The sequence below is a fragment of the Alosa sapidissima genome, chromosome 3 (genome assembly GCF_018492685.1).
Source record: "Alosa sapidissima isolate fAloSap1 chromosome 3, fAloSap1.pri, whole genome shotgun sequence".
NCBI lineage: Eukaryota > Metazoa > Chordata > Actinopteri > Clupeiformes > Clupeidae > Alosa > Alosa sapidissima.
In genome coordinates, this window is record NC_055959.1 from 32581352 (window position 1) to 32597335 (window position 15984).

The following is a 15984-nucleotide window of genomic DNA, read 5'->3' on the forward strand; positions in this document are numbered from 1 at the left end:
ATTAATTTATTCACTCATTTTAATACAAAGACACCTGCCACAGATTATAGCCTACAGTAGGGAATCTGTATCTGAAGATTTTTGTTGACACTCAGCATTCTTCCATTCAACATTCAAGAAAAAACGTCGTTGAAGAAAATAAAAATAAACTTCAATTAACCTGTTTTAGCCTATCTATTCGCAAATCATGAGACATCTGGTGGATTCCTGCAGAACTGCAAGATTTTGTTTACGTCTTCGAAAAAAATACCTGATTGAATAAAGAAAATCTCACGATGTGTATCCGTTACATTTAAATATTATGCGAAATATATCATACAATAATTACTGTAATATTAATTGTTAATATACACAGACATACAATAAATCGTCATCTTAGGAACCAGTATGACTATTCACCATTTCCGCCGGATGATTTACGGCGACGGACCGGTCACTGCCGTGTTTTGTAAGGTTTACAGAAGGGTGTTGGGTAAGGTAAGTCAGTTAACATAATTTTAGTACATGAAACGTTTAATGTAATGCCAAAGTACATATGTCCTAACTTACTACAAAGGTCGCTAGATAAAGTTGTCTGGTAGGGTTTTATTCACTGAGCCGGCGAGTATGTTGTTAAGTGTAAGATAACAGTACAAAACAGACAGACCTCCCTCCCTCCTCCTTCCTTCCTAACGTTAGTTAGTTAGCCAGGGACTTTTGCTAAGTTGACTAACTTCATTGCAACAAATTGGCTCGCCCCAAAGCAGGTTCTAAGTTATTGAAAATGGTGTGTTTGTGATCTGTTGATTTGCTTATGGCAATGCTGCTTGCTTGCTTGCTGTGACCGTCTGATACTCGTTAGGCTCCAATTCCGTTTACAGAGCTATTCATGTCACAGCCCACGTTTTGTTAAAAGAAGACTTAATTTGGTGTAATAACACGCTAATGCAAAACAGTAGAAACACGCTGCAAACGTTATAAAGAATCTATTGCTATGGACTACCTTATACAGCAGTTGTTTTTTCACAATAAAAGTCCGACATCCCTATACAACAATTGACATCATTTTCCCGTGCCAAGATTTCAGGCTGTGGTGCACTTGTGGCCAAATAAATCACATCATTCTAACCCTTTTCCGGAGCTCTTCGTATCACAACTCATATTTTTTTGGAAATAAGACTTCATTTAGTGCAGTGTTTCTCAAACTTTTTTTCCCCTGGGACCCACTTTTTAAAAATGACAGACTATCGCGACCCAACTCGTGACTGTGGTAGTTAACAAACTAGATCAGTGGTTCTGAAACTTTTTCTTTCATTCCCCATTTTGATCAAGGGGGCATTCTCGAGCCCCACCTGTCCCTCATCGCTCTAAGAAAGTGGTAGGTCAAGCTTAAAATTGTCAAATTTATTGAAATAATGACAAGTTCTAAATATATCCTCTTCAACAGAGTTAAAATCAGCTGGTGCTGCAGATATAATAATAAATAAATACATAACACACACATTTCTGTTTTCCAGCAACATATTAGGAAGCATAGGCCATTTTACAGCATTGTACAATATATTCAATGAAATACCAACATGCTGCATTACTGTAAATGGATCCATAATCATACTGAGCACTGCTGGTTGGGAAATATTTTTGAAATAAACTTTGCAGGGATGTGATGTAGGCCTACTGTTTAATACATGGGATCACAAGAGTGCCTCCCAATCAGACGTTTCAGCGATTTCGCTCAGAAATCTCAAAGGCATAATACTGTCGCGATTGAGGCGCCTGTCCCATACTCAAGTTTTTTTGGTGAATGCAGTTATCTTATTTGCTAGGTGAGGTAGGTGCTTGTCTTTGCCTTGTAACTGGACATTTAACTCAAATGTATCGCTAAGATATATCAAATATATCGCTAAGATAGGCCCGCTTCGTCAAGAAATGTTCATTAGTGAACGTGCTTGCAGATTCAAACATGCGCTCTTCCTCCAAGAAGAGGCGACTCGGAGCTCAAACACGCGCGACAGCACTTTACCTCGGGAAAGCCACCTTGCCTCGCTGTGAAACAGTACAGGCTTTTGGTCAGCTACCATCTCTTCGCAAAGTGCGGAGAATAGATGAGCTTTTAAGGGCCGGGTTTTGATGAAATTCACCACTCTCACAACAACGTTCAAAATCTCATGTAGGTCGGGACTAACTTAAGCTTTGACACGAGCCTTGATCCAGCCTTGACACGAGCGCTTCCCTGTGAATAACACAGTGCGTCCATTGCGCATCGGATGCTACCTGGGCCCAGGCTACAGATAAAAAAAATAATAAAAAACTCCTGTTTTTCTCATCAGTTCGCGCCCCACCTGGCATGTCTCCGCGACCCACAGTTTGAGAAACGCTGATTTAGTGATTGGGGGCCACTTAAATATTTCACCTGTAATAACACGCTAACACAAAACAGTAGCAACTAGGGATGTAACGATTACCGGTATAATGGTAAACCGCGATAAAAATGTTGACGATAATAAGGACCGTTTTCATTTCAAATATCATTGAATATTCACTTCAGTTATCACTCTTGATTACCGCGGTGTGGAAACCTTGTGTTTAATCCTATCCAGATTACTGATTCTGTTGTCTAATTGATGGTTTTAACTACGATTTGGATTAGGCTACACCTGATTTTAAAAGGCGGAACTTTTTCACCGCAAAACGTGCACTGTATCATGTAGCCACTCTGCGTCTTTTTATGTTCGCGTCCACATTAAATCCATATCCAAATATGGGCTGTGATACGAGGACCTCAAGAAGAGGGTTAGAATGATGTGATTTATTTGGCCACAAGTGCGCCACAGCAATATTGGCACGGGAAAATGATGTCGGACTGTATGTAGGACTTTTATTTTGAATAATCAACTGCTGTGAAAGGTAACCTAGTACATAGCAATAGATTCTTTATAACGTGTGCGGTGTGTTTCTACTTCTTTGCGTTAGCGTGTTATTACAAGTGAGATATTGCTGCTTCCAAACACCAAATTAAGTCTTCTTTTAACAAAATGTAGGCTGTGACATGAATAGCTCTGTAAACGGGATTGGAGCCTAGAATCTCATGCGCCACACACGACTAACAACGTACGTTTGTAACAGCCGAATGTCTGCTGAATATCCAATCTGAATCTAATTTTACCGCACACTCGTTCTCCACATCAAACCCCATCTCGTTACTTTACTCAGAGCTCCATTTTTAGCCTAACGCTACATGAGTAGCCTACATTTACGTTTACATTTATTCATTTAGCCGACCTATCCAAAGCGACTTACAGCAAGATAATAACATTCAAGCTATAGTTCAGAGGAGACCTTAGCTAGGAATAACTACTGCATCTGTCAATACTATTCAGTGTTTCCCCTAGAAATTTTTCCAGCAGCGGTGCTATTACTTGGGGGGGGGGGTAATATATATCATATATCATACCTTAGTGTTTCTTTTGTGGACATTTTCAGCTTTCTTTTACATTATTGGTTAAAAATGATAGAAGAAAAATTAAATGGCACAACCCAGAAAAAGATTATTTACAATTTATTTAAATGTGTCTTAATGGCAAAGGCCACACCCAATCTGCGAGCACTTAATTTTTCTGGGCTTTTCAAAGAACATCTCTAAGGCTCTTTGGTAATTGAATTGAATTGTTGGGGGGCCATTAATGCTGACATGCATGCAAGTAGCCAGATGCTCTCCTTGTAGTCTATTTCTCAGTCCCAAAACAACAAACCCACGTATAAAAAAGTAAATACTCACTTTTCTTCTACATCACTCCCACAGTTACCATACAACTCACTCACAATTAACTCGAAAAGGACCTAGGCTACTTGATTGAAGTGCGACCGTTCGTCTCACCGTCAAGAGAACGCTGAAGTTATGAGAACACGTCTTTCTGATAAGAGAATGTAGGCTCCTATGTCTAATGCCGCAAACGTAGAAAAGGTCTGTTTGTGATAGCCTATTATAGCTAAGTGGACAGAATTTAGGCTATACGTATATGCCAACATATGCTCATATTTCCTTTAACTATCAGAAAGTTTAAACAGGCCTAGCTTTCCCATGCAAACATTACATGTAGCCCTACGCTAACGTTACAAGTCTAGGCTACAATTAACGTTAAGACCATACACCTTGTAGCACATTGGTTTACTCTATTGCATTACTTACGTTTTAATAATTTGTCGTTGAATGTTGATGGAGGCTCATCTTTGGGAAATCCGCTCTCTGGATAAAATTGTCAGCCGGAGCAAGAGTTCTCAGAGTTGACGACACCGGACGTAAATCCAATCAGCAGAAAGAACCGCATCACAACAGTAGGCTAAATCGCAACAAACTTTTTTTCCCCCATGTTAAATTCATTTCGGTAATCATGAATTGGTTTCTTTTATTTGATGTAGGCTAGGAGAGGAGGATGCATGTTTCACATTAGTGTCAATGTGTCAAAGCAGGCTTTGGATCAGAGGAATTGCTCAAGCTTAACATATGGCATAGGCTACAAGCGAATTCACGGCATACAAACAGCTTCGTGATGAAATATAACTAATATCATTTTTTATTGTCACCAGGCCTATAAGTAGGCTATTTATTGTGTAACCTACAAGTGAACGATGACACCATAGGCTACACTGTGGCGGAGCAAGACCCCATCAGTCGGATAGCTAAACAATGTAACCGTGTTCAGAACGTAGGCTAGCCATATGGGCTGCAGACTTGTCTTTGGGCTTGTAATCACCTGACACATCATGCCGCATATATGTCCTGAATAATGAGAGGCTAAGTGCGGATTTGATGCACTTAACTTACTCAAGACTTTCAGAAAACAATTTCGAGATGACGTTGGCCGTTGTGCTTTTACAGTGTGTTAAGTGAATCTCGTGATATTATGTTGCAGCGGCGCTGAAAATCCAGCGGCGGCGCTGCGCCGCTGTTAAATACACTGTAGGGGAAACACTGCTATTACTAGAGGATAGGAGTGTCTACATTATAAATACTAACTGTTAGTCAAAGTGTGGTAGAAGATGGAGGTAGAGTAGGGAAGAGCGTGTTAAGTGCGCAGAAATAAAACAATAAAAAGTAGCATTGTATTCAATGTGCAAACTGGCGTCAGTGATGTCTTTCAAATTAAGTTAAACCTTTTAATTTTAAAATTAAGCTACTATGGGCAGTGTATGTTGCTCATCTTAATCATTTATGTCTGTTGACAGCGCACTTTTGATTAGGTTTGTTGTGTCTGTTAGTGAGGCCTCTTATATATTGCCTACACTGGGTGGCATTAATTGGGTGTTTTTTTCCTTCTCCAGATTGCAACTTCATTGGGACTTCAAATTTTTGTTTTCTTTTGAATGTAACCAGCAAAAGCCACATAACCATTCTTGGTGAGTTTGGATACATTTGGCTTTTGATTTAACATGTCTGTGTGAGAAGTAACGGGTGAACCTGACATTAGCATGGCCATGAACTGCAAAATTCTGCATGTTTTGTGAAGCGACCAATTCAAGTATTTATGTGGTGCATTTTATACACAGAGGTCATTCAATGTGCTTTTACATAAACACAAACAAACAGAAATGGACAAAAGCATAGAAGGGCAATAGTCAAGGAATAGTTTAAAAAGTAAAGAATAAAAAAGAAAACATTAAACACACAAGGTAATAGTACATACAAGCATAAAAGGGCAATAGTTTAAAAGTGTTTAAAAAGTAATAATTAAAAGACATAAAAAACAACATAGAATGATTATGCCATATTATGACATATTTATGCTGACATTTTACAAAAACATCCTATCCCATTCTCGTATCTAACTTTAGGTGAGTGTGTTTAAAGCCTTCCCATTGGCCGCTCTGTGTGATCCCCAGCCAGTCATGCTGCTGCCCCTGCTCCTGCGGGAGTGCTGTTCCAGGCACGGCCTGCAGGTGGCGTCCAGTGTCCGTTCCTGCATCCGGACCCCAGACTGGAGAGAGCTGCACTCGCTCCGGGGTCCCTCTCTCCTGCGCGGGCAGGGCCGCGGGCCGCTGGACTCGTTTACAGAAGCGTTCCTGCTGCGGCGGGCACCGTCGCGTCTGCACCTCCAGAGCCGGGGCGCCAAGGGCAGGAAGAACTACCGGCAGGCACAGGAGGAGGAGTGGAGGCAGCGGAACAAGACAGTGCTGACGTACATCGCCGCTGCTGGCGTGGGCATGATTGGCATGGCGTACGCCGCCGTGCCACTCTACCGACTCTACTGCCAGGTGAGGGACTCCAGTAGCCTGGTATTACTAGACTCATTCACTTTGTTTGACTTCCTGAAGAGGGTCTGGCATCGCTCCATTGGGAAAGAGAGATACAGGCAGGATACAGGCAGGCAGGGCCAAGCTAGGCTAAGTCACATCCACACATGTTGGCATTGCCGGAGGAGAAGGAGGGATTACAGCTGACACCTGAGGTCAGGCTCCATGTCCTGGGTTGCATGATGCGTTTTCAGAGACTTTATAGAGGAGAAGACAAGGCACTTAAAGAATCCTACATAGAAATGTATGCCAACTGTTCATAACGCCAAGATGGCAGTCATCTACATAATCCCGCTCCTTTCCCTTTTGCCTTCTGTTTACTTCTCCCATCACCATGGAAATTGCCATGACGCGTGTTTGTGCATGCGCAGTGGGAAAGTTAACGTAAAGTTAAAATAGAAGCTTTACTAAAAAAAATTACTCTTCACTTTCACCACAAATGTTCACACAACAGCTCAGGTTAGGTAGGTATCTCGGGTAGGGCTGCAACTAACGATTCTTTTCATATTCCATTAATCTGCCGATTATTTTTTCGATTGATCAAATAGTTGTTTGATAAAATGGCAGAAAATGGTGAAATGTTTTTGCTTATTGTTTTCTGAGCCTTGTTTTGTCCCCACACCAAAGATCACTTAGTTTATCTTTAGTTCACTGTCAAATAATATATTTAATAATTAAAGCTGAAAATATTCAAGTTTAAGAAGCTACATCAGAAAATTATGATGTATTTTCCTTAAAAATAAGCCGTCTCAGGTGAGTTTTCTGCATCTTGTATGGTATCTGTCAACATCAGCCTCATGTGAGGTTGCTGACTGTTGTATCGTAAACATACTAATTTTCAACCATTGCGTTCGAAAATTTTAAAACAACAATGTTTTTTTTAATACTTCAAAATAACATTTGATAAATGAACCTTACATTTTTCAGTAGCCATAGGTGTGTAGATTTGAACAAAATTTAGTTTGGTTCTTACCGGGGCTTTTACTGCCTGAAATATCCGATTTTGTTTACCACGCTCGGAGGTTAGTGCTGGGCTGGTGGGTGCCTATTCCCAACCTTTCTCACGGCACATCAACGGTTAGCCCGAGAATTCTCGTTGCAATTCAAAATTCCACTGGAGCTCCAAGCGGATTTGAACACGCAGCCTTACAAAACTGTTTACAGCTCTTCGAGTCACAGTAAAATGTATTTTTTTTGTACATAGTTAATTTAGATACACTTATGGTGTGGGAGCTTGCGCTTCTTTAGGAATCCGCCGTCTTGGTTTGTATAGAAATGAATAGTAAGTGACATACACATAAGAGGTTGGAAATACGGGACAGTTGGTAATATGTGACGTTCTGATAGAGGAGTTAACCTCAGGTCCACTTACCTGATGAGCAGTTATGTTCACCTGTGTTTCAGCAGGTGTGTTGAGCTGATTAGGTAAGATGGTTGGCCATTGGCTGTAGCTGATTGGGTCTGAGCAGGTTCAGTGTACTCGCTGTCCATGGTGCTGAAGCGGATCTCTGGACACTGTTAGCAAGACATACCACGTGTGTGTGTGTTAGCAGGAGATACAGCATGTGAAATGTTACAGTATTGTACTGTTTTTACTGCTTCTTTATGGATATCAAATTGGCAGTTTTGTGCCCAGTTGGTGCCAGCAGTGAAATAAGAGTATTTTCTCATAGGCCTCCCCATGAACCTTGAAAGTAATAGAAAGAATATAGTTGTCTAGATGCTCCTCCCTGATTGGTTGAGTTCTGACCTGCAGGCGTCAGGATTGGGTGGCACGGCGGTGGCGGGTCATGACACGGAGCAGGTGGCCACCATGACCCCCATAAAAGACCGGGTCATCAAGGTGACCTTCAACGCAGACACGCATGCCAGCATGCAGTGGAACTTCCGACCGCAACAGACAGAGATTTACGTGAGTATGCAGCTGCAGAGCTCAATCCCACTAAAACAAAATCTCTCTCACACACACACACACTTTAAAACACAGCTGGACACAGACATCCCTGATGTACTCCAGGGGCCATATTCACAAAGCCTTTTATCTTACCACTAGGAGTACTCCTAAATCGCACTAAAAGATTTGGTAACACTTTATAATAACTACACACAATTCATCATTTATTAAGCCTTTGTTACTTATTAGTTAATGGTTTGTTCATCATTAGTAATTTCTTGTTCATACATAATTCATCATCAGTAAAGCATTTGTTCACACAATTATACATGGTTTGTTCATAGTAAATAAGCCTATCCAAATATGTTTGTAAGAACATGATTTATACTTAATAAGTAATGAAACAACAACTTATAATGAAATCATTTTCTTATTATAAACCAGTTGCAAACTATTACAAAATGCTTTGTTCATCATTTGTAAAGCATTGTTCCTATGTTAATTCTCATAAATAAAGTATTTGTAGACAGTTATAAATGGTTTGTTCATAGTAAATAAGCCTATATCTAAAATATGTTGTTAATTAATTTAGTCAATTAGTTGTTAATACTTAATCAATTATGCAATATACACATGCACTAATGATTAGTTAGGGTGAGGATACATATTTTATAAACCACTTCCTAATACTATAATTCATGATTAACTCAGGGGTTACAAGTGGTTAGTTAATGATATTTTGTGAGCTTATCTAAAGTGAGGACTTTCTATGCCTTGCAACACATTTTCAAATGAGTTGTAAAGATTACATTCACATTCATCCATTTAGCAGACAAGAGACGTACACATGTCAATTAAATTAAAGGCCATTGACATAACAGTGAAAGCCGGGAATTGAACCCCCAACTTTTCAGGCTGTTGCATGCTAGTCCAGCTCCTTATCCACTACACTACCTTGGCCCAGATAGAAAGCCCTACAACTATGCAAGAGTTTCTGTTTTCTTCTATTAAACACTGTTATTAAACATCTGTAAACTATTATTAAATGCTGTATTCTTCATTTGTAAAGCATTATTCCTACATTAATTCTCATCTGTAAATCATGTTTACACACAGTTAAAAATTGTTTGTTCATAGTAAACACGCATATCTATATTATATTTTTGAATTGACTGTTGTAATACCACTGGGCAGAGGTAGTGTAGTGGATAGGGAGCCAGGTTAACATGCAGTAACCCATAAAATTGGGGGTTCAAACCCCAGCGTCCACCAATGTGGCCTTGCCCTTTAATTTCATTGACATGTGTAAGTCGCTTTGGGTGAAAGTGTCGGCTAAATGAATAAATGCAAGTATAAACTTTATAACTCATTTGTAAATGTGTTGCAAGGCATAAAACGTCCTCACTTTAGATGAGCTCACAAAATATCATTAACTAACCATTTGTAACTCCTGAGTTAATTATTAATTATAGTATTAGGAAGTGGTTTATAAAATATGTATCCTCACCCTAACTAATCATTAGTGCATGTGTATGTAACAACTGTTAAATAATGGAAATATTACTTAATCAAAAACATATTATTGCATCATTTATTAAGTATTAACAATAATGTATAAACAAATTTAAGATATAGGCTTATTTACTATGAACAAACTATTTATAACTGTGTGAACAAATGCTTTACTGATGATAAATTAGAAATTACTAATGATGAATAAACCATTAACTAATAAGTAACAAAGGCTTAATAAATGATGAATTGTGTGTAGTTATTATAAAGTGTTACCGAAGATTTTAGCTAGGAGTTTTCTCTTAAAAGTTATTCACAAAGCCTTTCAGACCTATTCTTAGTAAGGAAAAATGACAACTCCTAAACTAAGAGTGAGTCTTCGTTGCTATGGATGACGTCATTACTCATGCACGAGCTTGACTGAAGTGACCACCTTGATTGGCTGATGATTGTAACGCAGGAATGATTCCAAACACCTCCCTTACGATGATGAGTGATAGGTGACAGGTCTGAGAATGCGTGCACTACACAAGTAGTGCGAAGGACGGATGATGAATAACTGAATAAAAAGGCCTAGCCTAACTGAATAAAGCAGTGGTCCCCAAACTTTTTCTTCTGAGGGCCAGCTCACTATGCCTGGCACTAAGAGAGGGCCAGAGACTCGGAGTATATCAGTAACCATAAATAGCTTAGTGCTGTGAACAACAACAATCTACCTTAGTTGAATATTCCATTACATTTAATCATAGGCTACTGCAATTTAATACCATTGTTAGCTGTGTTTATATTGCCATCATGCCATGTAAAATGTAGCTCAAATAAAATGAATACTAATAAAAAGACTTTAGCATTCCCAAAAGTATTAGCAGGGAGTCCCAAAAGTATATCTTATTTAAAATGAACTCTGAACTCTGTGTCTTTGCATACACAGCTCAAGTTGTGAACAAGCAATATCCTACAAATAATTTAAAGTTTTCAAACTATGAGAGTTTTATGAAGTGCTGGCAAAAACATCTGGAATGACCACCATTCTAACTTTCACTCACCTGATGAGAACTTTGTGAATTGTGAATTTGGATGAACATTTGAATTAGTGAATAAAAAATAGAAATAGTTATCCCAGGAAGTCCCAGAAATATGACTTGAATAGAGGTTAGTTAGTTATAAACAATGAATTGATAAACTTTTAGAATACTTTGAGCACTGATGCAGTCAGCATAGGCCTCTTACATTGTTTGCAGGTAGGCCTACATTTCATTCCGTTTTCGATGGTAAACGCGAAACAGCGCCAAAATAACTACCAGTGGACAAAAAGAGTATTACATGTGTACTGTTAAGCCCCGCCATAGAGAATGAATGGGGCAAATTACAGATGTTATAGTTTGACGATGTCGTACTCCCCTGCGGGCCAGATGCTATATACCACAGACATGTTTTGGGGGGCCACCCAAAATGAGGTGGTGGGCCGTATCCGGCCTGCGGGCCGTAGTTTGGGGACCACTGGAATAAAGAGTAAGGCAAAACAAATAGCCTAGTAGCCTAATGAAACATAGGCCTACGGATTGATGCAGTATCTTTGCAACATTATTAAATTAATCTGTCACCATATGCCTACTTTTGCAAAGAGAACAATTTAATTTGATTCACAATGAAACGTTACATTTAATTTACATGTTGACAATGAGTAGTTTTGTTTGTTGTTGGTGGCATTATTGCATCCCTTTTATGAATGCAAAATTGTTCCCTCGCGATGGGAAGCTCCTGTTGCCGCATAGGCTACGCATTTCAAAACATTGCAACGTGAAATGCCACAAAAAGCTGTTTGTGAATAGGTCTTAGTGAGTTAGGAGTCCTCTCGACTTCTTTTAAGCTGTCCCAGACTTAGGTGCTACTTTTAGGTCTAAAATGCTTCGTGAATTACTTTTAGTGAAAAAAATTAGGAGTCCTAAAGTTAGGAGTGACACGCCCATTATTTTTAGGAGCCTAAATTCGCCACTTAGGAGCTACTTTTAGCTTAAAAATCTGTGTGAATACGGCCCCAGAACACTAGTCAAAGATGTGTGTGTGTGTGTGTGTGTGTGATTACCCACAATGCAGGTGGTGCCTGGAGAGACAGCTCTGGCCTTCTACAAAGCGTTTAACCCCACAGATAAGCCCGTCATCGGAATCTCCACATACAATGTGGTGCCCTTTGACGCTGGACAATACTTCAACAAAATACAGGTACTGCACCTCAAAACTTGATAAATAGGTTATCGCCCTGTCTCATTTCCCTCTGTTGTCCGTTGTCTGTCTGTCACCTTGTTGTGTTTTGTTATGTTATGTGTTACACTCTATACAATGCTATAAAGTGCTATAATCTCCCACCCCCACTAAAACGGGGTGAATGGTTACAGTAGGACAATAGTAAATGCACTGTATATAAATCTAAATCTGAATGTAACAAAATGTGTGTGTGTGTGTGTGTGTGTATATATGTGTGTATATATATATATATATATATATATATATATATATATATATATATATATATATATATATATATATATATTAGTACTGACCCTCAATAACACACAGTTTGAGTATCTCAATAAAGTATAGATACACTACTTTAATAAAACACAGGTACACAACTCCTGCGTCGATTACCGGTATGTACAAGTTCACAATTTCAATAACAAAATGAGTGAAGGAAGTCCACCACACCAGCATTTGTACTTGTAACGTTTTGGGCATGAGCCTTCATCAGACATCAGCTACTTGTGTGGCGGACTTTCTTCACTCATTTTGTTATTTCCATTTCGTCCAGCACCCAACTTTAGAACTTGGATGTACGTGCTTTATTTGTACTCCCACAATTTCAATAGCACACAGGTACTGTACTTTAATAGAACACAGGTACTGTACTTTAATAGCACACAGGTACTGTACTTTAATAGAACACAGGTGCAGTAAAATACAGGTATGCTGCTTCAGTACAATGCAGGTAACGTACAGTATCTCAATAAAATAAGGTTTTACAGGAGCTGTACATCTACAGCACCTGGACAAAATACAGGTTTCTCAGAATACCGTCCATATCTGGCCCTGATCTGAGGGATCCCAACTGAGTGTGTGTTGTGTGTGTTGTGTGTGTGTTGTGTGTGTGTGTGTGTGTGTGTGTGTGTGTGTGTGTGTGTTTCCTACAGTGTTTCTGCTTTGAGGAGCAGAGATTGAACCCCAAAGAGGAGGTGGACATGCCCGTGTTCTTCTACATCGACCCAGAGTTCGATGAAGACCCCCGTATGGCACGCGTCGACACCATCACACTCTCATACACCTTCTTCGAGGCGAAGGAGGGGCAGCAGTTACCTCTGCCGGGGTACAGCTAAAGACTCTGCCGGGGTACAGCTAAAGACTCTGCCGGGGTACAGCTAAAGACTCTGCCGGGGTACAGCTAAAGACTCTGCCGGGGTACAGCTAAAGACTCTGCCGGGGTACAGCCCCACCTTGTCAATCATCGTTTCATGCTGTATTTAATGGAAACGGGGAGGAGAGACATTGCTGTTAAAATTGAGACAGTGGTGCCGTGGTCCACACCCTGAAATTCTTGATGCAACCCTGCCCCCTGGTGGCCTCTTTGTGTAACACTCATGGTGTGCAGTTTGACTGAAAGCCCCATGTGACTGAAGAAGAAGCTCATAAGGGAAGTATAAAATGATTACAGCTCAGTACTGGTATCCCAAACCTTTTCGCTCTGATGGGGTTGACATTCACCCATCACAACTCATGGCTCTCTATAGTGACCTAGTCGTGAGAGAAAAACACCTCAATGACTGTGCAGATCAGATAGCTGCTGAGTCTGACTATATCTGTAATTATGTACAGAAGAATTGTTAGTGTAATAGCTTCTTATATCGTTATTTGTCATTTACTGTTGACCCACTCACTGGTGGCAAATAAAAATGACCATTAAATTAAATAATCGGCTTGATGTGCAGGGTAGATATACAGCCATCTAATAATCATCTGGATGAATATCATAATAAATATATTCAAAATACCTGTCTCAATTTTGAAGTATACCCTGTTATCTATATATGTATTTATTTTAGAATATATAGACAGCTGCCTTGTGCGATGGATGCATTGGTTTATCTCTGTTAGAGAGCACATACAATAATGACGTCTTGTTGACCACTAGAGGTCAGCAGTCTATTTGAAAGCATCGAACTTGCAGCAGAAAACAGTTGACCATTTTAAACGAATTCCAGGTTGCATATATCTTTGTGCTGTCTGAAATCAGCGTATGTGGAAAAGCATAATGATTTATGAAGAGCTACTCTGTTTTGGGCGCTCGATGTTGGTGGTGTGTCATGCCTAGTGAATCATGTGTCTGCTGTCTTGTTTGGCAATTACGCAACCGCTCAGTTGGAGCCTGCTTCTGCTGGCGCTTATGTAACCCTTTGGCCGATCTCAACAGAATTAAACAACACTTCCGCAGTGAGACAACATCGCGCCATCTCTAAGCGCCTTGCGACTGATGCAGGAGTCGTGCCTCCACCAGCTGACTGATAGCCGAACCACAAGGAAGCCTTTGACGACAGATATTCATGAAATGGGTTTATTGAACTATGCATGATAAGCAGATATGCACGAACCAAGTGTTGTGTGGTCCATAACAGTCCTTATCACTTTTGCTTACGCTCATCACAGAAGAGGTCGATCCCTTAGGCCTATCTGTTGAAGATAATAGTTTAGTTGTGATTGTGGCCTACATAGTATTTTGTGGTAATGATATATTTCCCTCCACATGTGGCACTATATCATTATTAAGCGTCAACTTACGGTGAGATATCCTGAAGAGCGCATGCACTCATCGCATTCATCAAATAATACCATCTAGTGAAAATTACTGCAAATTCCTAGACTGCATAACACACTACGTCATCCTTTAGAAAACAACAACAAACCGGACCACGTTGCTTTCAGTCAGGATCCGGTAAACGTACAGACTCGGACTGACCTACAGTCAGTGTAACTCTCCCTGACGTTAACCACATTTACCGCCGCAAAGAAGAGGGGCCGTTCCGCGGTCAGCGCCTCGAGTTGGCAGCAAGCTGTCAACTCTGTAAACCACACCTTCCCCTTCGTCTTTGCCGAATGGCCACGCGCGGCTGCAGACGGACATCCCCAGCGGCGATTCGGGAGACGGAGCTGCCCTAGCAACCCCGCGCGGAGCCAACCCGCGGACGGACAGATCCACGAGGTGGGGAGGGGGGTAGGATGAGATAAGGTGGTGAGTGAGGTGTCGAGAAGAGAGGAGTCGCAAGAAGTCTGTCGAAAGGCACAGCGTGGCCCCCGCAAAATCACAACAAATGCATTGGTGGGCTCAGTGGGATTTTGGAAAGGCTTCCGTGGTGCGTAATTGCGCTTTTCCATACTGGTGGCCGTGATATCCCATGCCTTTGTGCGGTATCACTGCGAGCGAGCTCAGTTCCTGGAATCCGCACCGCGAGCACCGTCATCTGAGCTCACGGGGACATCAAAGTGGGTATTTTTAATATCATGTGATGAAGCAGACTTGTGTTAAAGATGCAGTTGAGCCCACTCCCGGTGCTACCTTGGGCTTCAGCTAATTCAGTGGGAATCGGCATCATTGTTCAACCTCGTCTTTGTGTGTGTTGAGTTTTGTGAGGAGCCTTCGTTTTCCTCCGCGGATGAAGTAGAATCGTTTGTCTCTTGTTTGTCGGGGCTGCGTGATCGATAACATCATAACAGCAGCCATGAATGCCAGGACTGTGCCGCAGACTTAAGTGCTGGGATCAGACTAGGAAGGGAGCATCAGAATGGGACATCGCAGCGAGGCATCTCTCAGGATGAACCATCGATCGAGCCCGGCTAAGGCATACGACTTTCTGCTCAAATTCCTGTTGGTCGGAGACAGCGATGTGGGGAAGGGGGAGATCTTGTCGAGCCTTCAGGATGGAGCAAGAGAGTCTCCGTACGGATACAACATGGGTGAGTCATCGCCATCGACATGCATTACAGGCTAGTTTATCAGGCTAAGCTTTCGAATGATGGTCGGGTTCATCATCGACTGTCTGTGGGAATCAATCAATACAGCAACAAGTTCCAGTACACAGAAAAGCAAGCGATGCCGAGCTGCCAGTTAACCCACTTTTTTGTTTGGTGATTTGGTTTCTCAAAGCTTCACATAACAATGGGGTGATTTCATGGCGTTTGATCTGTTTATGTAACGCACCTGCATGTAACCTGGCACGAGGGATTTGGAAGCGCTTTACCGTGCTTTAGTGCCTCGTCAGACA

The 15984-nt window shown here is 40.9% G+C and overlaps 2 protein-coding genes across 6 annotated transcripts in view; both read left to right on the top strand.

The window, feature by feature from the left end:
* The first annotated feature begins 412 nt into the window (after positions 1-412).
* LOC121706103 (cytochrome c oxidase assembly protein COX11, mitochondrial) lies at positions 413-13728 on the top strand. Of its 5 annotated transcripts, none has more exons than XM_042087570.1 (7): positions 413-477; positions 5302-5376; positions 5812-6231; positions 8027-8182; positions 11774-11899; positions 12865-13050; positions 13145-13728. In XM_042087570.1, exons 3-6 carry the CDS (start codon positions 5866-5868, stop codon positions 13045-13047), a joined length of 831 nt encoding a protein of 276 aa, XP_041943504.1. In that variant the 5' UTR covers positions 413-477; positions 5302-5376; positions 5812-5865; the 3' UTR covers positions 13048-13050; positions 13145-13728. The 5 variants fall into 5 exon arrangements, with proteins under 5 accessions (XP_041943504.1, XP_041943506.1, XP_041943507.1 ...); XM_042087572.1 differs by having other exon boundaries at positions 12865-13037; positions 13130-13728; XM_042087573.1 differs by having other exon boundaries at positions 5860-6231; positions 12865-13728.
* A 430-nt stretch (positions 13729-14158) lies between these two features.
* The window catches only part of rab40b (RAB40B, member RAS oncogene family), a 19659-nt gene continuing 17833 nt past the window's right edge, over positions 14159-15984 (top strand). Inside the window, exon 1 of the mRNA XM_042087189.1 lies at positions 14159-15676. Within this exon, the coding sequence (XP_041943123.1) occupies positions 15505-15676 (172 nt within the window). The 5' untranslated portion in view covers positions 14159-15504. The remainder of the gene's footprint in view (positions 15677-15984) is intronic.

What these genes read in the sequence shown, in the direction of transcription:
- LOC121706103 (XM_042087570.1), top strand. Translation starts at nt 5,866, where the DNA reads ATGCTGCTGCCCCTGCTCCTGCGGGAGTGCTGTTCCAGGCACGGCCTG. An exon ending in TCTACCGACTCTACTGCCAG is followed by an intron (nt 6,232 to 8,026) that starts GTGAGGGACTCC and finishes TCTGACCTGCAG; the next exon opens with GCGTCAGGATTGGGTGGCAC. An exon ending in AATACTTCAACAAAATACAG is followed by an intron (nt 11,900 to 12,864) that starts GTACTGCACCTC and finishes TGTTTCCTACAG; the next exon opens with TGTTTCTGCTTTGAGGAGCA.